This window comes from Conger conger, chromosome 8, assembly GCF_963514075.1.
Source record: "Conger conger chromosome 8, fConCon1.1, whole genome shotgun sequence".
NCBI lineage: Eukaryota > Metazoa > Chordata > Actinopteri > Anguilliformes > Congridae > Conger > Conger conger.
The window spans coordinates 31,145,036-31,168,963 of record NC_083767.1 but is presented as its reverse complement, the minus strand read 5'-3'; the positions used below and the strand labels follow the sequence as shown (position 1 = coordinate 31,168,963).

Here is a 23,928-nt window from a genome sequence, read left to right as displayed (position 1 = left end):
TTCCAACCAACAATGTGAATGTTTGAATTATGTATTCAGTATTGACAAGAACAATACAATACTCTGTGTGTTATTAGTTAAAAACAGATGTGTTTATTCAGTATTGTACCTCATACCAGATCATACCATATTTCAAGACAAATTTATATATACATGCAGGCAAATGGTTAATTTACTTTTCTTGCCATTGAATGACCCCAATATGAATTCTGGACCCACATTTCCCCACAAAAACTGACACAGATACAGGTGTGACAACTCGATAGATTATAAATTCTTCAAGTTCAAGGCTATGAAGCATCAGTGCCATGGATTTTACACCGGAATCCCACACTGAAAAATGTGAATGCATATAGGGCCAACTGTTTCACATCTAGGCCTACTTAATGCCAGAGAATGAAGTTAAGTGTCGATTAGTGTCATAGCAGCTACAGGACCAACCGTCAGCCAGTGTCAGTTCATTAAATGCAGCTTGACAGTGTGAATTGTCAATGAAAAATGCTTAACCGGCAGTATATTCTTCAGACATAAATAGTATATGCTTCAGACACAATTGTTACATTTTTCAGTTCTTACATTACATTATTGGCATTTGGCAGACACTCTTATCCAGAGCGATGTAGTTGATTAGACTAAGCAGGAGACAATCCTCCCCTGGAGCAATGCAGGGTTAAGGGCCTTGCTCAAGGGCCCAATGGCTGTGCGGATCTTATTGTGGCTACACCAGGATTAGAACCACCAAACTTGTGTGTCCCAGTCATTTACCTTAACCCACTACGCTAACATGTCTTGTCTGCTTGAATAAGACATGTTAGGTTTGAGGTGATCACAAAATGGTTTGTGTTCAATTGAAACAAACATTGTCTGATTTTACAATGAAAAATTACTGCATGAATTATTTTAGGACAAAAACACTTGGCTCAAAAGAGCATATCCTGCATGGATGTATATACCAGCAACCAAGTAGGAATGCCATTTATTTTTGTGATTTGCGAGACTGGATGAGTTGTGGTTTCTTGTTTTTGTCTCTTGTCTGTATTCTGTGAACAAGAGACCTGTGTATAGCTGTGTATAAATAGAAACAAAACATAATCATGATTTAAATGTCCATATTTAGACATGGACACAAATTGGGTTCATATAGAGCAAGGCTTTGTACCCAATGTGTCAATTTTATGGGGGCAAATGAGAGGCGGAAACTTAAGATACAAAATGAATGGGTAAACTATTCTTTAGGAATCTGGTAGAAAAAAAGAAAAACTTTGAATTTACCTACGACTTTATATAGCTACTATTTCAGACTTCATGCCAGCCAAGTTAGACAAAGGTTTTAGTAATTGGGCAAAGAAAGATAACCAGATGTTTGAAGAGGGAACACTTAAGGCTCAGCTTCAGGCTCAGTATGGGGATTGCATCCAATGAAATGTTCAGATATTTCCAGATATGACATTATTTGGTTACACACAAGGAATGGGACGAAATTAGAACAACACCAACCAATCTGGAGCAGTACTGGATTGAATTAGTAAAGAATCAAGCACACACCAGAAAAATAATATCCTGTATACATAGTAAGATTTGCATGGACCTAACTGACAACACATTGGATGTAAAAAGTAATTGAGAGTTGGAGCTCAACACAATAATAGAGGATGATGAGTGGGAGAGATCCTGGTTGTTGTGGCATAAATGCCTAAGTAGTCCAACCTGGAAAGAATTCAGTTAAAACACTAATAATAACTTCCAAATATGCAAATATATCTCCTTTATGCTGGAGAGGATGTGGCTTAATGGGAGACCTTTCTCACATTTTCTGGGACTGCCCAAAATTGCAAGTCTATTGGGAGAGGGTAGGAAAGGAAATCGGAGCCACTTTGAACCTGGACAGACCAGGGGATCCAAAGCAGCTGATTGTACCTTTAAGCGAGTTGGGGAAAAACTTATCGCTTTTTAATTCATACAAGTAAGCAATACAAGTCAAACATATGCAGACTTGGAACCAAAATATAAATGATCAAAATGGTATGTGTTTTGGTTAATGAGCACAAACATCAAAGAGCAAACAAAAAGGTGGTGAATGATTATTTTTTGGAATAAAGAGTTTAATGCACAGATCTCAGACAGCACAGTGCATAATATTAATGCATTTTTGCATATGTGGTTATCCTACTGTTGAATGAGAAAATGAATTGAAATTATGAAGCGTTACAATTGTGCCGGTTCTCCCCTACTGCTGAAGAAGATTTAAAAACACAGATGTTTTTTTTCCTGTTGGTGTCACTGAGTTGAAATTCCTACAGTACATGGTCACAGGGGGATTTTGCAAGCACTTGCAGCTAGTTTAAGCTTGAAGGGGTACATGGACCTTAACAAAATCACCCAGGACAATTTCCCCAGGATGGGGTTCACTACACTTTCCTTGGCAACATACATTTTCTTTTACACACTATATTTAGTCCAGGAACAGTATTCTTGAAAGGGCATCACAATTCCATGTAAATACTGCTTTTTTACCAGCTTTTGTATGCAAACTTGTTTTGCTCGCCCGCAAGTGAAGTTGATTTTTGAGACTGTGGGGGCGGGGATTGGATGGAGATCCACTTGTGATTGGTCACTTGCAATATCCGTTTTTTGTCTGGCAGAACCTTGGAGGCAGTAGCTATGCAGATGATTTTTCACAACACAAATGCTGAAAATAGGAATAATTTATGGCAACTATGTAATATATAATGCATTTAGCTTATAATTGCTATGTAGAAATGTAACTCTTATGTGCCGACCAGTCACGGGTCAAGTAAGCTAAAGTTAGCTAGCTGGCTAATGTTTTTAACTCCTTAATTTCCCCTGTGTTAAGTGAAATTACTATTGCCATACTTTTACTATTACTATGAGAATTCATTTCATTTGATTATTTATTGAACAAACCAGTAAAAAAAATTGATTTCTACCTACAATAACACAGAACAATTAATTCTACAAAAACACGTTACAATAAGGTCACATTAGTTGCCATGAATCATTCATTTGTGTTAACAGCTGCATTAGTTAAAGGAGTAAAATGGTGGTTGGTCACAGTTTCTAGGTTTTTATATGCAATTTGCTTTAGTTTTGGAGAAGTAAGCATTTTAAATGTATCGCCTTATTTTCAACTGGTTCAAGCACGTCAATGAAATGGGCAAGCATCTGTCCTTTAGATAGCCATTGTATTTTGGTGCAGTGTATAACACCAAATTCCCATGTTGCATATTGATTTTGTCACACAAAAGTTTAAAATTCTGGTGGTTTGTTGCACGGGCCCTTACGGAATTCACCAACTCTATTACATTTGCCATCAGATAGAGATAGATAGATAGTCACATTATTCATTGACTCAAACATAGCAAACAACACTTGTGGATGCACAATACAATGGTAAGAAATGTCATTCACTGCTCCATTTGCTTTCTGTGCTTATTTTAATAAAGCCACTGCTCCGTTTCCTTTACTGAGCATTGCTGGTCCATGATCTGTTGTGATAGCTGTGATATAAGCAGGTTGAGTAGTTCTTCTGTCACATCAAGTTTGCAATCGAATGCTCTGACAAAGATGAGTAACTGCGGAATGTCATTAATATCCAGGCTTTCATTGATCACAAGGCTGACAAACTCAGCGGATGACAGTTTATCCTTAAGAATTTTTCCAATGTTTTCTGAAATATCTGATGCCCTTCTAGACACAGTTGAGTCAGACAGCTGCAGTTTTCTAACCTCTTTCTCAATTTTGTTTTTCTCAGGAAACAGCGAATAGTATGCAATCTTTCGCAATTTATCCATCTGCGTATGGTTTTATAATTTTCATCAGTTCATGGGTGATTTTGAATGATGCTGTTGTTACAGATATCAGGTGTTTATATATGAATGTGTTTGAAGTATTCGTTGTTGGATTAGGAGAGACAGCAAGATTTTATTTTTGGATGACAAAGAATGGGTGCTTTCTTTTTCATTCCTTTGCAACATTACACAGTATTTGATTCATTTGAATGTCAAGATGCAGGGAATAAAACTGTTAATGAATTTGATATGACTGACAGTGGTCAACAAAGCGAGGAAGATTACCACTTTTTCCTCAATGTGCTGAAAGTGGTGGCCGCAGATGCAGATGCTGTCCCCTCCTGTCAACCACTGTTCTGCTAACTGAGCTCAAGAAAAACTGGAAGGCAACGTTTTTCTGCTTGCGAAAAATCCATTCCTCATTGGGATAGAGGAAATTGAGCAAATAAGAAACCAACTTGGAAAGACATCGGCTGAAAGACCAAACATCTCAAAACTTGCAAGCCGCCTCATTTCAATGTTCCCTTCGACATACAGATGCGAAGCATGCTTTTCTGTGCTCTCAAGAATCAAATCTCGGGATCAAAACAGAGGCTAACCGGATAACCATTTCCAGCATAGAGCCTAACTACACAACCGTTTCAGACCAGTACCTGTCTGATTATTGACTTTTTTCCAAATACGAATGTTGTACGAATAATTGATTTAGATTATTTGTGATCGGAGAATTGGCCTGCTTAAATTATTATTATTATTATTATTATTATTATTATTATTATTTTACATTGGCTGCAGTAGCTGTACATCAGTGAGGAATGTGTAACAAAAGTTAACACTGTTTTGTGATAGGCCAGTTCCTCCATGGTTCCTCCCCCTTACATCAGTAAACTACTGCCTGCTGTTATTTTCCTCACTTCTCTCTTGAACATGTCAAGAGACTGGCTGCCGATGGGGAGGACGTGACCTGTTGTAAACACACAGCCATGTTCTTCAAACAAGCTATGGTACAGAGCTGACTTTAGATATAAATGATCAAGGACTAAAAATGCCTAAATTAATTGTAAGGACGGAGGATGTGGTCACGATTTTGTGGACATTGACATTATTTTAGGTAGAGGTAAGGTAGTACATTTAGTCAAGTTTGCTTCTTTATGGTGGTGATTCTTGTCATTTAGTTATTCACTTTTAAATGTGTTTACTTGCCAGCTAGCTAGGTACTAGGATTGTGCTGTGACACGTGTGGGCGATTTCCATCGGCTTGTTGAAGTTGTTTGCGGTGAAGTTGCGGTGGATTTTTTTCGATTGCTGTAATGTTAATGTAGCCAGCTAGCTAGTGAGGTTGTTATGTCCTACCCATTTTTCCCACCAAATTACCTCTCATCTGAAGTGGTCTGAACGCACTTTAATGTCTGAGGACAACTGAAAATGAATGGTGGCACCCTTTGTGGAGTGAGCTTTCTACGTGAGTCAGACTTACTGCATTCTCCGGTCAAGATTGTTAAAGATATCAATCGTACTTAAGTACAGTGTTTTAATGATCATGTCATGATCATGACACTATTAGCTCTTAAAATGGTGAAGTTAGTGAATTGAAATAAGCCAGTTTATTGAAACGTTAACCTTGGCTGGCAGCCTTGTCGGCTACTTTAGGCTGACTGTACTGTAGTGTACATCAAACGTCACTCAATAGCAAGGTATGGGGCAGTTTAGTTCCGACATTACTTCTTTTTAAATGTACTGATAATCCATGCGAGCCCAGTGTGTTGAATGAGGTGTATTGCTTCTGTGTCACAGAATGCTGTGAAAGTTAACGTTAGCAGTCCGAGGATCTGGACAGGAGTGTGGTTGCTGGTCAGACAAATGGTATGGTATATTATTTGAGTGATTTTTATCTGCATTATTTTATTTATGTAACAAACTGTGACGGATGTGTTGCTTAAGAGTATAGTGCTTGAGGACAACATGGGCGTGTGTTTAAAGGGCAAGTGTGACAGCAACGCGGATAGCCAAAATTGTACCCGCACACACATCATTTTATATAGGCTAGACGGTTTCAGTTTTTAATTTATGTTAAGATTAACCAGATAAAGATTTAATAGAGATTTACCTGCATAAGAATGCAAAACCGTAGTAGTTGTGCTTCAGGTGAAAGTCTTGGTTTCAATGTACTGCAAATCGCAATGTAGTACGGGGGACTTAAACGACACCACTTACGTCACACCCACTTCTGAGTATAAGCAACGAGTAACAGATAATTTAATTGGTTTGCTCGTATACAGAAACAGATACAAGTAATGCACTAATCGCTCACCCATAGTTTGTGAGAGATTAACCTTGGTGGCTGACAATTAAGCAAGTGGCTGGGCTGTCTTCGATAACATTACAGTAGGGAGCTGCCGTTATTAGCTAACTAAATTCATTGTTGTGCATCAGCAGGCTGGCATTGATGAACAAGCTACTTTTGAAAGAGATGTGATTGCAGTAAGTTTACTAACATTAAGTTAACTTTGCAAACTATAGCTACTAACCATAACTAAATACAAGTATTGTCACTTAAATAGGTAGCTCAAAGGCTTGTGTGGAAAGCGATTACTAAATTAAGCTGATGTTTTAAAGAACATATTTAACCATGGTTGTCATATAAGGTAGTATATAGTCTAATGCGCTTGCGCATACACTCGAAGGACTGTGGTAGGCTAGTGAGGGAAGTCCGGGAGGTGATGGAGGGATGTTAAGTGAAGTGCCATTGAGTGAATAAAAACTAGCAAATGCTAATTCAAGAAAGCCTCTATTGAATTAATTTACATGGTGTCAGAAGTAAAGACTGAGTCATGGCAAAGTTCAACCCCCCCGACAAACTTTTCATTCGATAAACCAGATGAACGGGCGGACTGGAGACAGCATTTTTTGAGATTCAGAACTGCTACAAAACTCGACAAAGCAGCCTGATATACGCCATGGGAAGCGAGTCGGAGAATATCTACCGATTGTTTGCATTTGCAGAAGATGGACATAGAGATGACTTTGACAGGGTGCTTAGAAAGATGAATACTTTGTACCGAGGAGAAATGTCATACATGAACGTGCATGTTTCCATCTGCGCGTGCAAAGACCGGGAGAGAAAGCTGAGACTTTTATCAGGGCTTTGTATGAACTGTCAGAGCATTGTGAATTTGGCGCAAGCAGAGATGAAAATACTCGACAAAGATATCTCACGAAAACTGCAGCTGACGAAGGACCTGATGCTAGTGCTGACCATAGAGACGGTCAGGCAGTCAGAAGAGGTTGCTTTGCAAGTCAGCATGCAAGGAGAGGCAACAGGGGCCATACACAAAGTCATTCACAAGCGCGCCAAAGGCACCAACCACCCCAGTAAGCAAAAATGGGGGGAGAATAAAGGGCAATATGGACAGTGCGGGAAAGCGTGGCACAGTAAAGAGGAAAAATGTCCGGCTAAGAAATCCACATGCAATTCATGCATCAAAGTTGGACACTGGAGTAGAGTGTGTACAGTGAGTGAGGTTAGAGAGCAAACGCAGCAGCTGCTAGAGCAGCAGGCATACTTTCTTGGGTCTGTGAATAAATCAGGCGGGTCACCAGAGCAATGGGCCGTCGAGTTGCTGGTGGGCTCTACAGCAGTGGACTTTGAAATTAACACGGGGGCTGACGTGAGCATTATTATCGAGGAGACCTACCACTCACTCATCCCCACAGGAGGCACAAGACCACTGGAGCCTGCGGATATACCGCTGGATAGCCCAGGCGGCAAGCGGCAGTGCATAGGACAGATCCAGAGCACTGTGACCTACAAAGGAAAGACTCACCCACTCACAGCATATGTGGTCCAGGGACATACCGTAAACAACCTACTCAGCAGGCCGTTGTCTGTGAAAATGAACCAGGTAAGGAGAGTGGAGGAAACAGTATGAAACAGTGGACATCTGCAGGCATATAGTGAGCATGGGACCTTAAAGACTGAACCAGTGAGAATACTGCTGAAAGACATAGTCACACACAGCAAACAGCTTTTGAACATATCAAGGAGCTGTTGACAACCGCACCAGTACTTATGTGAGCAAACCCACTGCTGTGTCGGCTGACGCAAGCAGTTATGCATTGGGGGGCGTGCTCCTTCAACTCCATGGCGAGCAGTGGAAACCTGTGGCGTACAGCTCTAGATGCCTCACTGAAGCAGAAACATGCTACACCCAGTTAGAAAAAGAAAGTCTGGGGGGTGTGTGGGCGTGCAAAAAGTTTGACAGATACCTCAATGGGCTGGAGCAGTAACAAGCTAGTAACTGACCACAAGCCATTAATGCACGAGTGGAGAGAGTGAGAGGCTCATTAGCACAGCCTCAATTTTTATTGATGAAACAAGAATAAGGCTGACTGCAGAGAGTTAGTGATTTTTTTATTTTATTTTTACAATTGTTACAAATAAAGCAGCTCTGTCAGCACAGACAACTTAAACTCTATTTGTTAATGTTACTTATTCGGAATGTTATAAATATGTATTTAAGTTATGTTTTACAGTGCCATTTAGTTTTCATTATTGTGATTTGCACATAGCTGCACTGTTTTTATTAGTTTTTTTACAATGCTGAATGCTACTGTTTAAATTGTTTTAACTTTAAAGGTACAATAGGTATGATTTTTGTGTTAAAACATTGTTACAAGCCCATTGTAAAACCCTTCATTGAAAGGCATTGAAAAAGGCTCACTGACATGTTGACTCACTCTCTGCCTGTGTTTATAGTCCTTAAATTCAGGTTTCAAAGTGTACATTTGTCGGGCTGTCAAATGTATCAAAACATTATACAGCTGTACAGCAATTAAAGGTCAAAAACCATTGAAAAATGGTTCCAACTGCCACAGCCAATGGCATTCTGGGACCTTATTCTGATTGTTTGTGTCGCTGCCCAAATTGGACTGCAGATAAGCAATCACTGAAACTCTGTGTACTAGCTATTACTTATTATCCAAGTGAAGACTACATATCTAGTTATAAAACAATACCAGTTTGTTATCGGTAGTAACAAGCAAATTAGCTATCGTCAGCTTGAAGGATTTACAAATATCCACTTACGATAAAATATAGGCAATACAAACATAGTAGCGATTGCACAAGCGTTGTGCTTCAGGTGGATATTTGTACATTCGGGAAGCTAACTAGTAATCGCTAAACTCTTAAGTTTCAGTTGCATCGTTTGTGGTAGACTATCATGTCTTAGTTATATAGCCAGCTAGTTATGCAGCCAAATAATTTGCTTGCTCACAATATAGTTGCTTAGCTAAAGTGAAAACTATAAATAGTGTTGTGTAGCACACCAAAGTCAAGATCTCAGAAAGACACCTGTTCAGCGAACATTTTCTTACTAGAACACTACGAAAAGACGGCAGGCTCTGTTGCGTGTGTGTATCAGCTTTCCAAAACAGTGCACGAGAACACTGAACTGTATATCGATTTATATTACGTGTTATATTCATAGACTGTGGGAAGCATAAACAGTGTTGTGGTTTGAGGTTATCTGTTGTTGCAATTCCCCTCCTATTGTACCTTTGAAGCTGTTGGTTGCTAACACACACAAACTTACACAAACAACAAATATCTGTAAAACGGATCCTAAACCCTATCAATGTCTTCACTCAAGTTTGTGACCTGGAACATCTGTGGGATTAGTTCACAGGCAAAGAGAACAAAAATGAGAGATCACCAGATCAAATTACAAGTAACAACTAACTTAACAGAATCCAAAAATCTGAAATTGAAACTCCCACAATTTAATCAACTTTCAATTCTAAGAAAAGAGGTGTGTCAATTTATCCATAATACTACCAGCTCTGATCCTGAAGGGCAATATGTTATCATCAACACCTCCATTAACAACAACAACTTAACTATTCCAAACAAATACGGACCCAATAATGATGACCCTGCTTTCTTCCATTCATTCTTTGATTCACTATCCAGCTTATCCGATTCTACCATCATAATTGGAGGTGACTGCAATACAGTTATTAATCCCACCCTAGATAGATCATCCACCACAGAAACATTAAAACAATACAAAAGTGATTTTGGCTTTGGTGACAGGGGGTCATCCCTATGTTCCCACAGCCCTATGTTCCCACATTTCTAAGATTAAATTTTTTTTCAAAATTAAATGTTTATTATTGATCGTGTAAACTGAACTTTATATATTTAGATGTCAAAATAGTCCTTAAAGGACAGCACTTGCAGATGCCTGTTCCTGGCACATAAAAGGTTGAAAAGTACTGATGTAGAGCCCTTTCCAGTTTTAAGTGAACTGCATAAATAGTGTATTTTTTTTTTCTTATTTCACTTGTTTGCTTGTTCATTAAAAACTTATAGGTAATTGAACGTGTACTGTGTCTAAATTGCACAAACATACACTGGATTTCTTCAGGTCCCATGCAAGCAGCCTGCTGAGTGTGAAGTCAACTGAACATAGAGCTGTGGGAACATAGACATGCTCCCAGTGACAGTTGGTGACTGAAAAATCCATCTATCAGAGAATTTTTACACTTTAATTTTTTCTCACCAGTAACTGAATTATAACTGATATTTCAAATTCCAAAATTCATTCCATCATACTAAGTGATCATGCCCCTGTATCATTTAATTTCAACACCAAACAACTCAAACACTTCTTTGCTTAAAGATCCTCAATTCCATCCATCCATTATCACCTGCTTATCTGGAGTGGCAGTAGGTTAAGCAGGGTATTCCAGGCATCCCTCTCCCCAGCAACGCATTCCAGCTCCTCCTGGGGGATCCCGAGGCGTTCCCAGGCCAGGAGAGATATATAATCTCTCCAGCGGGTTCTGGGTCTACGTTGGGGTCTCTGCCCAGTTGGACATGCCCGAAAAACCTACAAAGGGAGGTGCCTGGGAGGCAGCCTGATCAGATGCCTGAACCACTTCAATTGGCTCCTTTCGATGTAAAGGAGCAGCTGCTCTACTCCGGGCTCCCTCCGGATGTCTGAGCTCCTCACCCTATCTCTAAGGCTGAGCCCAGCCACCCTACGGAGGAAGCTCATTTCGACCGCTTGTATCCGCAATCTCGTTCTTTTGGTCACTACCCAAAGCTCATGACCATAGGTGAGGGTTGGGACGTAGATCGACTCGTAAATCGAGAGCTTTGCCTTCCGGCTCAGCTCCCTCTTAACCATGACGGTCCGCACAACGCCAGCATTACTCCTGATGCTGCACCAATCAGCCTGTCGATCTCATGCTCCCTTTTACCCTCACTCGTGAACAAGACCCCAAGATACTTGAACTCCTTCACTTGGGGCAGTGGCTCATTCCTGGAAGGAAGCAATCCACTGTTTTCCGGCAGAGAACCATGGCCTCAGACTTGGAGGTACTGACTCTCATCCCGGCCGCTTCACACTCGGCTGCAAACCGCTCCAGTGTGTGCTGAAGGTCACGGTCCGATGAAGCCAGCAGAACCACATTGTCCGCAAAAAGCAGAGGCGCAATTCTGAGGTCACCAACCGGACACTCTCCTCACCTGAGCTGCGCCTTGAGGTCCTGTCCGTGAATATCACGGACAGGACTGGTGACAAGGGGCAACCTTGGCGGAGTCCCACACCCACTGGAAACATGCTTGACTTTGTGCCGAGGATGCAGACACAGCTCTACAGGTTATACAGGGCCCAGATGGCTCGTAACAATGGCCCCAGTACCCCATACTCCCACAGTACCCCCCACAGGGTTCCCCAGGGGACACGGTCGATGGGCAAACTCCCGTGACCCCGCCAGCAACCCCGCCAAGGTAAAGAGCTGGTCCACTCTTCCACGACCAGGACGGAAGCCACATTGCTCCTCCTGAATCTCAGGTTCGACCATCAGTCGAACAAAAAATCAAAGCACTGAATGACACTTTTGCTAAAAACCCCACAGAGCAAGCCCAGAAAGAACTAACCGAGACTAAAGCACAGCTAAACAATATCATAAACAAAAAAAACCCAATTTCTGATACAAAGACATGATAATTTTGAACACAATAACAAATCAGGACAAATCTGACAAACCAATTCAAAAAAAGAGAAACAAATGATATCAGTCATAAAGAACTCCATAGGTAAGACCATGCAAACACCCAAAAAAATAAATGACACATTTTGACGTGAATTTTACAGCAAATTATACATCCCCGAGAAGGAACTTGACTCAATAGATATTAACACCTTCCTCAATAACATAGAATTGCCCCAACTTAATAAAGAACAAGCAGATGAATTTGACACACCATTAACACCTAATGAATTGATAAGATGCCAAACAATAAAACTCCAGGACCTGATGGTTATCCTGGAAGTTCTATATTCATTTTCAGAATACAATCTCACCGTGGTTTTTTAGAATGGTCCTTATTATTAAACATAACTCAACAATTCCTCTGTACATGAACACAGCCTTCAGCTTAGTACTACTGAAACCTGATAAAGACTCTGTGCTCCAGCTACCGCCCCCTATCACTCATCAACACAGATCTAAAAATGATCAGTAAAGCACTAGCCACCAGAATGGAAACCGTTAACTCATCACTAATCCATCCTGATCAAACCGGATTCATCAAAGGCTGACACTCATCAAATATCATGCACAGATCATTCAATTTAATTCATATATCAAAACAAAACAAATGGAGAAAAAGCATTTGATAAAGTAAAAATATTTGGAACACTACACAAATTAACTTTCTGAGAATCGTTCATTCACTGGATAAGAATTCTGTATAGTTCACCAATGGCCACAGTTGTTACAGAGTTGTAACGGATCATCGCTTTTTGTTCTCATCAAACCCCTCACTGCTGCAATATGTCAAAAAAACAACATCAAGCGAATCCAAACCCTCAACACTCACCACAAGATTAGCCTCTATGCTCTCTACAAGAAACCATCAAGCTCATTAATTAATTCTCCAACATTTCCGACTAATCAACTATTCTACCCATATATGGTGATGACTGGAATGCTGCAGCTACCCCTCATTAATTGGCATAATAGCTACTGTACAGATGCTCATATTACCCAAAATTAATTACCTCTTCACAATTCCTCCAACAAAATATTATATAAACTAATATCCACCATAGACTTCATCTCCAATTTCCATTCCAATGAAAGCATGAGGAAAAGACTTGTCATTTACCGACAAAACAGAATTCTGGACACAAATCTGCAGGAACACCTTCATAATGACTAACTTACAACTAATACAGTACAAGGTAATCCACAGAGCACATATCACTCAGCACAAGATGTATAAGACTCTTGATGCATGCTCAGACTGCACCCTAAACACACCAGATAATTACCTCCACTCCACCTGCCGAGCCTTTTGACCTGCAGCATTCCAGTGTCTCCATCCCTCTGCCTACTCGGAGATCTCTCAGTTATAGAACCACCAATACAAAATTCAAAACCTATACTTATCGCCTTAACTGTCACCAAGAAAACTATCCTCCTAAACTGGAAAACTAGAAATGCATTAAACATCACACAATGGTGAAACCTCCTTAAAGAAGACCTGTCCATGGAACAAATTACACTCCAGCACCAAACTGCACCAAACAGTTTTGGGCTCCTTCATCATCTCATTAGACTTGCCTGTTAACTAATCCCACCAGCACACACACACACATTAGAAAACCCTCGCCATAATCTTATTCTCTTCCTTTCATCATCTTACATATCTCCTACATCAGAACATAAACAAACCCCTTTAATCTTTATACAACCTCTTATATGCAATGCTTGGTCTTATCATGTCCTGTCATGATTATGTATCTGTCTGTCCGTCTGTTTGTCCATCCATCTGCTGGGTTTTATAATATCTTGTCATGTACCTACCAGGTGACTTGGAGGGTGACTTGGAGGGGCTCAGTCTCTGACCCTCACCCCCTCCCGCAGGGCTCAGTTCTTGGTCCTCTCCTCTTCTCTCTATACACCATGTCTCTTGGTTCTGTTATCTCTTCCCATGGCTTTTCTTACCATTCTTACGCCGATGACACTCAACTCTTTCTTTCCTCCCCCCCCAATAACCAGGTCACCACAAAGACCTGCTTGGCTGATATCTCTGTGTGGGTGACTTCCCACCACCTGAAGCTTAACCTTGCCAAGACTGAGCTTCTCTTCATCCCTCAAGTCCTCTCTGACAATCGACCTCTCACTGATTGTTGAGGACTTTGTAGTATCCTCCTCCCATACGGCCAAGAATCTTGATCACCAGTCAGCCCAGGTCGGCTCATGTCCGCCCACTCCTCATTGGCCTCCACTGGCTTCCTATTGCTCCTTGCATCCGCTTCAAAGCCCTTTTGTTGGCATTTCAGGCTGCTAAGGGGACTGCCCCACTTTTCATACAATCCTTAATCACTCCCTACTCCCCAGCAAGACCACTCCGGTCTGCCAGCTCTGGTCGCCTTATGGTTCCCTCACTACGAGCGCCTGGCGGTCGAGCTGCATGTTCATGCATATTTTCCGTTCTGGTTCCTCAGTGGTGGAATGACTTGCCTACCACTGTCAGGACAACAGAATCCCTCCCCCTATTTCATGCAGACTAAAAACACACCTTTTCAAACTATACCATAGTCCTCCCTCCTGATCCCCCCCCCTTCTGATATCCCTCTTGTCTAACCCCCCCAACACCTTCTGATATCCCTCTTGTCTAACCCTGTGTCTCTGTCCATCTTTGTATTATGGTATAAGGGTAGGTATGGAGCGGCTTCATCTAATGCAATGTATTTGCACTTGAAATTAAAAGATAATTCTGTCTTCCAAAGTGGGGGGGGAGGGTTGCAAAAAAAAAAAAAAAGTTTTAAAAATAAATAGATAAATACAAATAAAGCTGGTGGTTGTTTTAAGTACTGCAGTACCAGTTTTTTTTGTGTTTGAATAAAAGATGGCAGTCTTTAATGAACCAACAGTGGTTCTGGGCTATATACTGGGACAGTATTTGTTCTCCATTTGACTGAGATGATTTAGATGGCTAATTGGCCATCATGAGCAAAGTGCTTCCATATATTTAATTATTTGTTCAAGAGTAAAACAAAGTATCGGATTGATATCAGTATCGATAGATGGCCAAAGCTGCGTTATCGGTATCAGCATCGGTAAGTGAAAAAGTGGTATCTCTAATAGTATCCAATGGGGAGCATATCAGAACCAAGAAGTATTTTCTCTCAGCAATACATGCTCAGTTGTGTGTCTTTGGTCACATGCCAAATAAAAGTTTCCATACTGCTGAGATGATGTTTAATTTACATTACATTACATTACGTGGCATTTAGCAGACGCTCTTATCCAGAGCGACGTACAACAAAGTGCAAATCAAACACAAGAACAAGTGCAAAAGTGGACCAGAGAGGACAGTACAGTTCCGTGTCCTAGTGTAAACATACAGAAATTCAGAACCCTTGAAGAGTATGCATGCATTTATGCATGTGGGAAAAACACCCGCATTCACAGATTGCAAATAACACTGAGAAAAGTATTTTTGGATCACATCAAACAAAGTGGTCTCATCAAAACTGACATTTGTGATCTCTTATACTTTTCAGCATATGTGATCGATGAAATTGGCTATTACACAGGCAAATCATATTGGAAAATGGTATTGATACCAAACCTGATGATAGTGACCTCATGACAATGCAGCATCAGCTAATTAAAAACTGTATGTACAGAGATGATGAAGCGCATAAGTGCATTTTGTTGTAGGCTATGCTGTTCTCGTAATGGAATTGGCTAAGACAATAACTGCCGCTAATGCAATACTCACGAAAGAAGCTAGGTTAGAAGCTCTTCACAGACATACAGTCCCCTCCAAAAGTATTCCTTTGTTTTTTCTATACACTGAAGACAGTTGAGTTTGAGGTGAAACGATGTACATGAGATTGAATTTCAGCTTTTATTTCCTGGTGTTTTTATCTATATTTGTTAAACAACCTAGAACATATCACCTATGTATCAAACCACCCAATTTTTTGGGGGGGAAGTATTGGTACATGTGACTGACAGGTGTTTCTTGTTGCCCAGATGTGTCTTGTTAGATTGATTCGTTAAATAAATAGTTCTGGGGTGTCTCGGTGGCGCAGCCTGTAGAGCACTGACCGCATGCTCATTGCGAGCCGCGACGTCGGCGGTTCGAATGCGACCGTCTGACATTTGTCGCATGTCTTCCCATCTCTCTCGCTCCCATTCTTCCTGTCTCTCTATACTATATACAGTCCAATAAAGCTGAAAAAGGCCTAAAAAATATCTTAAAAAAAAAAAAAAATAGTTCTGAATATCTACTCTTGGTTTTAGCCTTGGGTTTTGCCTGTGAAGACTGCATTTGTGTTAGAAAAAATAAACCAACATGAAGACCAGAGAGCTGTCATTGGGAGAAAAGTAAACCATTTTGAAGCTTAGTAAAGAGGGCAAATCAATCAAATCAATTGCACGAGCATTGGGGATGTCTTGTACAATTTGGAATGTCCTAAAAAAAGAAACAGCTGGCGTAATGAGCAACAGACATTGAACAGGTCGACTAAGAAAACCAACAGCAGTTGATGACAGAAACATTGTGACAGCCGTGAAGAAACACCCCAAAACATCAGTCAGTGACATCACAAACAGTATCCACAGGGCAGTGGTGAAGGTATCTCAATTAACTGTTCGAAGAAAACTTAGAGAGCAGCAATATAGAGGCTATACCACACCAAGTTCTGGAACAAAGTTTTATGGACTGATGGGACCAAGATTAACCCCTACCAAAGTAATGGAAAGGCCAATGCGTGGTGATCCAAAACATGCAAGCTCATCCATTAAACACAGTGGAGGAAGTGTCATGACTCTGGCTAGTACGTCTGCTTCTGGAGTGGGCTCACTAGTCTTTATTGATGATGTAACTCATGATGATAGCGGCAGGAATTCAGAAGTCTACCAAAACATTCTGTCTGTTAACTTATAAAGAAATGCGTCCAAACTAATTGGGAGGAACTTCATCATGCAGCAACACAATGACCCCAAACACAAATAACTTAAAGGTACAATAAGTCATTTCGGACTCACAATGGTCAAGAGAGGAATTGCAACAACAAACAACCTCAGACCACAACACTGTTTAAGTTTCCCACAGTCTATGAATATAACGCATAATATAAAGCGTTATATTACAGTTTAGTGCTCTCGTGCAGTGTTTTGGAAAGCTGACAGTGACAAATGCAACAGAGCCTGCCGTCTTATTGTATTGTTATCGTAAGAAAATATTCACCAAACAGGTGACTTTATGAATGTTCACTTTGGTGTGCTACACAACACTATTTATATAGTTTTCACTTTAACTAACCAACTATATTGTGAGCAAGCAAGTTACTTACGTAACTAGCTGGCTATATAACTAAGATATGATAGTCCACCACAAATGATGCAACTGTAACTTACAGTTTGAGATAAACAAAGTTTTAGCTAAGCACGGATGATTGACCACGTAAAGAGATAAAACTAACCTGTAGCGGCCCAAATTGCACTCCAGACAAGCGATCACTGAAACTCTGTATACTATTGTTTATCTAGTTAAAAAACAATACCAGCTATTAGCTATTGCTAGTTAGCTTCCTGAGTTTACAAATATCCACCTGAAGCACAACGCTTGTGCAATCGCGACGATGTTCGTATTGCCTATATTTTATTGTAAGAGGACATTTGTAAATTTGTCAAGCTGACTACAGCTAATTTGCTTGTTGCTACCGATAACAAACTGGTATGGTTTATGATTACATATGTAGTCTTTGCTTGGATAATAAGCAATAGTATACAGAGTTTCAGTGATCCCTTGTCTGGAGTGCAATTTGGGCAGCAATGCGAGAATAAGCCATGACATTGGGTCTGGGGCAACAGACTAGGGGGCACTGGAAACTGGGCCTGGGGCAGCCCAGGAAACAGATTTTAACGGGGTGCTGGGGAATGTGTCTGTGACCGAGTTGGAGCGTGGTTCTGGGGCGGTACTGGAAACCAGAACTGGAGCGAAACTGTTGACTGATCCCGGAGAAGCAGGACTGGGCTGCAGAGTCCAAGACGGAACTGGGGATGAAGCTGGAGATGGACCTCAGGTCATGCTGGACGCTGATGTTGGGGCCAACGTAAGTACTTTTTCAAACAGGGAAACGCCTTTGTCTATGTCATTGATGACGTAGTCCACGCCGCCTACCACTGTAATTTTAATGGACATTTAACCAATACAGTAACAGCCAGAAGTACCCAACTGCTGGACCTTACAAAAGCCTCAGGCCCGAATCTAACGGTCTCTTTCTAACCTATGGCCACCCCGTGCTGTTCGTTCCAAAAGAGACCTCCCACCGAATTAATTTTAGAACATTCCCTTTGTTTTTGAACCCCTGATAACGGTTCTATTCATTGGGCCGGCTAGTTCTGAAATTATATCTCGCGAATACTTGCAAGGACCTGATATTTTATCAGAGATCGCACATACCTTGTGCGGTTTTAATCAACTTTGGAGCCAGAAGACGACTGGCCTCTCTTTCAACTCATCCACGCATGAGTCGACGATGCCTTCCCCTGGTCTGGCCAGACGGATTTCCCTGGTCCCGCCAGAGACGCCCTTCCCCCGGGACAACGGTACCTGGACAGCGTTCATTCCCTGGAGCATCCCAGACTCTCCGGACAAGAGACTTTCCCGCCGACAACGGTCGGACCGCGGATCAGCTGTTTTGAGACTGGGTTAATATACTGCCCATCTGGGCATTAGTCTTGTTATTTTTGTCATCCATTATAGCTACTAAATTATTTGTTTGTGTAACTTGTTGTTGAAACTGACGCATTATTATCTAAAAGCACATGAGCTCACAATTACATTCTACACTCTCTTTTCCTTCCAACTAACCACTAGAGAATAGCCTATGGCTCTCCAGCCTTATAGTCAGTGAAACTATTTTAAAATGAGGTCAACTAATTTTTCGGAATTAATTTAATTAAATACCGCAAATCCGTGAAAAAGCTTCCCAAGGCATAAGTACCCTTGTTGCGGTGATCACATGAATTTATCTCTGACTACTCAATTTCAACTAGGTATACATGCCATTACATGCCATTACATGCTATAACCATAGTCCACCATTGTAAGGCCCAAGCTATATCGTCTACGAATTCCTTTCCCCATCCTCTTCGCCCGCCACGTGTACTCACGTGCACGCGCTCTTCCTCTCTTCCTTTGTCTCCTTCCCTCATTCCCTCACATTCCTTTGTCCTCCATCTTACTTTCCTCTTCGACACATAACTTTTTTTATTTAACTGTGTTTATAATTAAAGTTTGTGTTCAATAAATACCCTTTTATTGTGACCGGTTGTCTGTCTCAATGTTGTTCCAACACTGAACTAAGCCAACTAGCTATTCAAGAACTATATTTTAGCCTACTTACATAAAAATCCAATTCATATAAGTTTAATTAATATTATTAATTCAACTGTATGACTTTTGATTTATTCATTCGTTACTATTGAGTCCGTTATTAATAATGTAGCTAAATTTAAATAATGAAATGAGACTGATTTGAAATAGAATATTACCCTTCCAAACCTACGCTGGCACAGGAGCGACATTGGGGACCGGGTCTGTGGGGGCGGACAGGACCTGAGGTCTGGATCTGTAATGAAACAGTAGACTGGACCCTGGACAGGACAGGAAGCTGGACCAGCCGTAGTTTTGGGAGCTGGGTCTGGGGCTAAGCAGTAGACTGAATGCTGGAACATGGCGCTGAGACTAGGCTGACGGAGCATGACCAAACTTGCAACCAATTCAGCTGAGTCTCAACTCAGATGGTCAAATCGATAAGCCCTTCCAGAGTCTGAGATAGATCAACTAAATCAAATCCCGCACTTATTCTCTCAGACAGCCCGTTATAAAACAAGTCACAGAGGGCAATGGTATTGAAATCAGTGGAGTCTAACTGGTCCCTTGGCGCAGGCGAAAGAGCTGCTGACCTGCAGAGAATCCCACTTGTGACTGGCCAGAGAATTTCCTCATGTCGGCAGGGAATGAAAATAAACGAAGACCAACTTAGGCAGCCAAGAATCCGCTGGTTCCAATTTTGGCTAGTTAGTTTGGCTAGTTTGGCTAGACTCAGGATAAGGTGTCTATCAGAGGCAATCAGGTGCGCAATCAGTTTGCATTACCTGCATTACCGATACTAGTCAGAGAACCACGTACATGGGCTCATCATGTTTCAGAGAACCTATACAAAACATATATAGGAATGCTATTGTCTACAGTACTTTTGTAGAATTATGCAACTGCAAAACAGACAACAATAATTCCTCCAGAGAAATTCTCAGTAAACAATGGACATTCTATCAATGTTTCTTGCACGTTTTTAGAATTGCATTATTATGCATTTGGTTTGCTGGACCCTTGCTGTGAAAAGGACATTTTGTGTAGTATGTGGATTTTTCGAAATGCAGCGAAGTATAAAATTGCACCATGAACTTTTATACCACGCCATGAAAAAAAGGGGTTAATTTGGGTGCTTTATCTGGATGTTTGGAACTGGTAAAAAAAAAAAGATACAATTTGGTGATAAAGTGCCACTATTTGATAGTGAACAAAATCGTATTAGGTTGTAATGGTCATAAGGGTTACACTAGTAAAATCTTAAGATTCTACAGCTCACTAATTTTTGAATCTGGTAACAAACAACTCCTGAAGCAATCACATTAGTTATAGTTACAGTTAGCTACTGAAAGTGAGTAGGTAATTGGAAGGAACAAAAATGTGCAGTCATCACTGCCCAGGAATGGAATTGCCTTTGGGCAAGCCATCGGCCCCCATCAATATTTTTTTTTTACAAATGAATACAGGTCATAATTAAGTGAAATTATGAAAGTTTTAGGTATTTTCTTTACTTATAAAGATAACACATTCTAGTGTGCTAAACTGCAAGCCAACAGAAAATAAAATGTAAGTGTCTTATACACTTTTTTAAATGTTTTTCCATTCTATCACACACAATGAATATTGCCATTTTCTTAAAAATAAATACATAAAGAAATGCAAATAATCAGGTTATAATATGTTGTACATTTCACACACACACACACACACACACACACACACACACACACACACACACACACACACACACAGAAAACAGGAAACAGGAAAACCACACTCTGACAGTGCATATGTGCCTGTGACAGCAAGCCAGGATGTTGAGCAGGAGGGAGCTACAGAGGTAACCCTTAGACAGCCTGCCTGACTGACTTAGGTTAATGCCACACTTTGCTTAGATACTGACCCAACAGGAGAGCCAGTGCCCAGTATGAACCCAAAACGGTCTGTCTCCATGGCAGGCACTCCGATGCTCAGCAGTGACCTGTTATCAGAGCTGGAACAGTCTTCGTTATTTGGGTCAACCACGGTCAATGTAGGCTCCATCTCGACTGAGAGTGAGAGTGAGAGAGAGACTCATGATCAGAACTAACAGGAGAGTATCTCACTTACTTCAAAAACACCCCCTTACTTTGTTAAGCTTGTGATAACCTAGTCGCATATTTCCTGCACTGTGTCTCATTATCCTTAAATGTAAATATCTGGATTCTGGACCCTGGTGCCATCGCTGGTGCTTATTGATGAAGAACCACACAGCCACGGATGCTGCTCACTCATTTCCCTTTGTTTTTCACCAAAATCCTTTCAATCATCTGGCTACAAACAAACCTGTAATACACCACCGCTTTTATGTATTAGGGTGGAGAATATCATCATTAAAAATGGACACACATTATGTGTCCAATGTTACTTTAGTAATGTGGTCTATGAGTCAATTTTTCTATTTACGCCCATCTCCATTTTTTACTCTACTTCTCAAACTATCAATGTCAAAAATGAAAATGTCAAATCGAAAATACCTCAGATTGTAGTTTCTTCTGTCAGTTTGTTTAGTGTGAGGTTTGCTGGAGCACTAATTCTGGTAAAGAAAAGAAAGCAAAGATTGCTGGCAAGGCAAACTTCCGCCAAGACGTTTCTTGCATGTCGTGTGTGTGTGTGTGTGTATGTGGGTGTGTGTACGTGTACGTGCACGCGCGCGTGCATGCATCTGTGCATGTGTGCACTAGTTTATGCCCATGGTAAAATATATAATGCATATATAGTGTGCTCCAGACTTATCAACACCCTTGAGAAAAATAAAAAAGGCTGCATATAATCAACACAGATAATAATCTACAGGTGCATCTCAAAAAAATTGAGTATCATGGAAAAGTTTTTTTAGATTTTTTTAAGATTCATTACACAGTCTCAGTTTTCACAGCCACTAATGTTGCCTTCGATATTTCATCAGCCAGTTATTTTCCATAAACAGTGAACATACAGTCAAGCAGCTAATTTTGACTTGTCTCTGAAGTGTACCATAGTGTGTTAGACAAGTGATCGGCTAACTGGCTTTCTAAAAAAAGAGAACTGGTCAGCCAAGTCGAGAAACATGTGTAACAGTGGAGGCTCCTCCATAGAGGTGGAGGAGGCCTGGCCTCCCCAATAATTTGAGAGAAGAGAGAGATTAAAAAAAAACAATAAATATATTTATTTTATTTATTTATTTTAACAAAAAACATATTTTTTATTTTTTATATTCATATTATTTTAGTTTTGTTCATAAATCTAAATTTTCCCATGGCTAAAACCCAATATTGCAATTGTAAAGCAACAGGCCAGATTTCCCTATCAGTTTGCATTAAGGGAGGCCAGGCCTCCCCTAGGAAATGAGATTCTCATAGAAGTCAATGTAATGCATTTTTTTTCATGCCAATATGTGATTGGCCAGATCACTGAAAATGGGTGGGCAACGGAGGCCTGGCCTCACCATGCATTGTGTCCAGGGCTGAAAGATTGACATTTTGTTCGTCCAATCACATGCTACTGGTTCATTTGGAATCAACTATCCTTTCCTTTCCTATTCAACACAGAAGCCATTTTGAGAATTCGCTAGTCACTTCAGTCAAACAAACACTCGCCATAGTGGCTACGAGTGTCCTATCAACTTGTGCTTTTCAGGAAATTTAGAGAACACACCCTGGCTATCATCCCTGGAGTTTATAGCTCATTTGGCCAAACACTTTTGCTTAAAACTACCTCGGAAGTCGGCGAGATTCTAGCGCAATTTGAGATCTTGGGCTGGAGATATGCAGATTCCAGATACTAGGGAGTGAGAATGACATTCAATAGGTCATGTTAGACACCATTTGGGATTTATTGAACAGTTTCTGTCACGTTTCAGGTCTGTCTCGCCATGTTTTATGTTGATTTATGTTTATTTATGTTGTCTTAGTCACGTAGTGTCTTATCATGTATTATGTTGTCTAGGTTCGTCATGTTGTTTAGTTGTGTTTCGTTACGATTTATTTTCTTGTCATGTTTAGTTATGTCTCGTTACGATTTATTTTCTTGTCATGTCTAGTTATGTTTTCATACGATTATATTCCTGGTTATGTTTAGTGGTTATCGTCTTAGTTTCGCGTTGTGTCATGTTTTGATTTATGTTTATTGTTACGTTAACTGGTCACGGTTTATGCATACACTTTTACATGTTTTTCCGCAAACCTTGCGTTCCGCCTTTTCTCTCCCTCTCCTTCTGTCATTCACTTCCTAATTGTTTCTATTTGTCTATTTACTAAAACTACTAACGCTAGATCAGGATTGGGTAGAGACTAACAAACTAATCATGTGTTCATGTTACCTTACGTTTCTCGTGCATGTCATTTACTAATTTACTAATGCTAGGGCAGGATAGGTTTATTACTAACGATTACTAATCTCCTTGTTAAACTTGTCATCCATCGCACCTGTTTTCCATTTCCTTGCTACGCTCTAACTAATTGTCTACACCTGTCTACACCTGCATTTATAGCCCAGTCGCGCAACTGTTCACTGCGAAATTGTCTGCCTCTGGTTTCCACGCAACTCTTGAGCATTTACTGTTTTGATTACACGTTACGATCCAAGCCCGTCATCGACTATTGATTATTGATTTCTGTTTTGTGACCTTCGTTTGTTTCTTGACTACGTCCCCGCCTACCGTTTTTGTACTTTTGCCCCGCT

General features: G+C 40.6%; 1 protein-coding gene across 1 annotated transcript in view; it reads right to left on the bottom strand.

Moving 5' to 3' along the window:
* tbc1d10c (TBC1 domain family, member 10C) overlaps window positions 1–21,860 on the bottom strand; it is a 63,263-nt gene extending 41,403 nt beyond the window's left edge. The window contains exons 1-2 of the mRNA XM_061250867.1: window positions 21,744–21,860; window positions 21,131–21,275 (exon numbers count right to left, since the gene is read on the bottom strand). Of these exons, the coding sequence (XP_061106851.1) occupies window positions 21,131–21,270 (140 nt within the window). The 5' untranslated portion in view covers window positions 21,271–21,275; window positions 21,744–21,860. The remainder of the gene's footprint in view (window positions 1–21,130; window positions 21,276–21,743) is intronic.
* Between the last annotated feature and the right edge of the window lie 2,068 nt (window positions 21,861–23,928).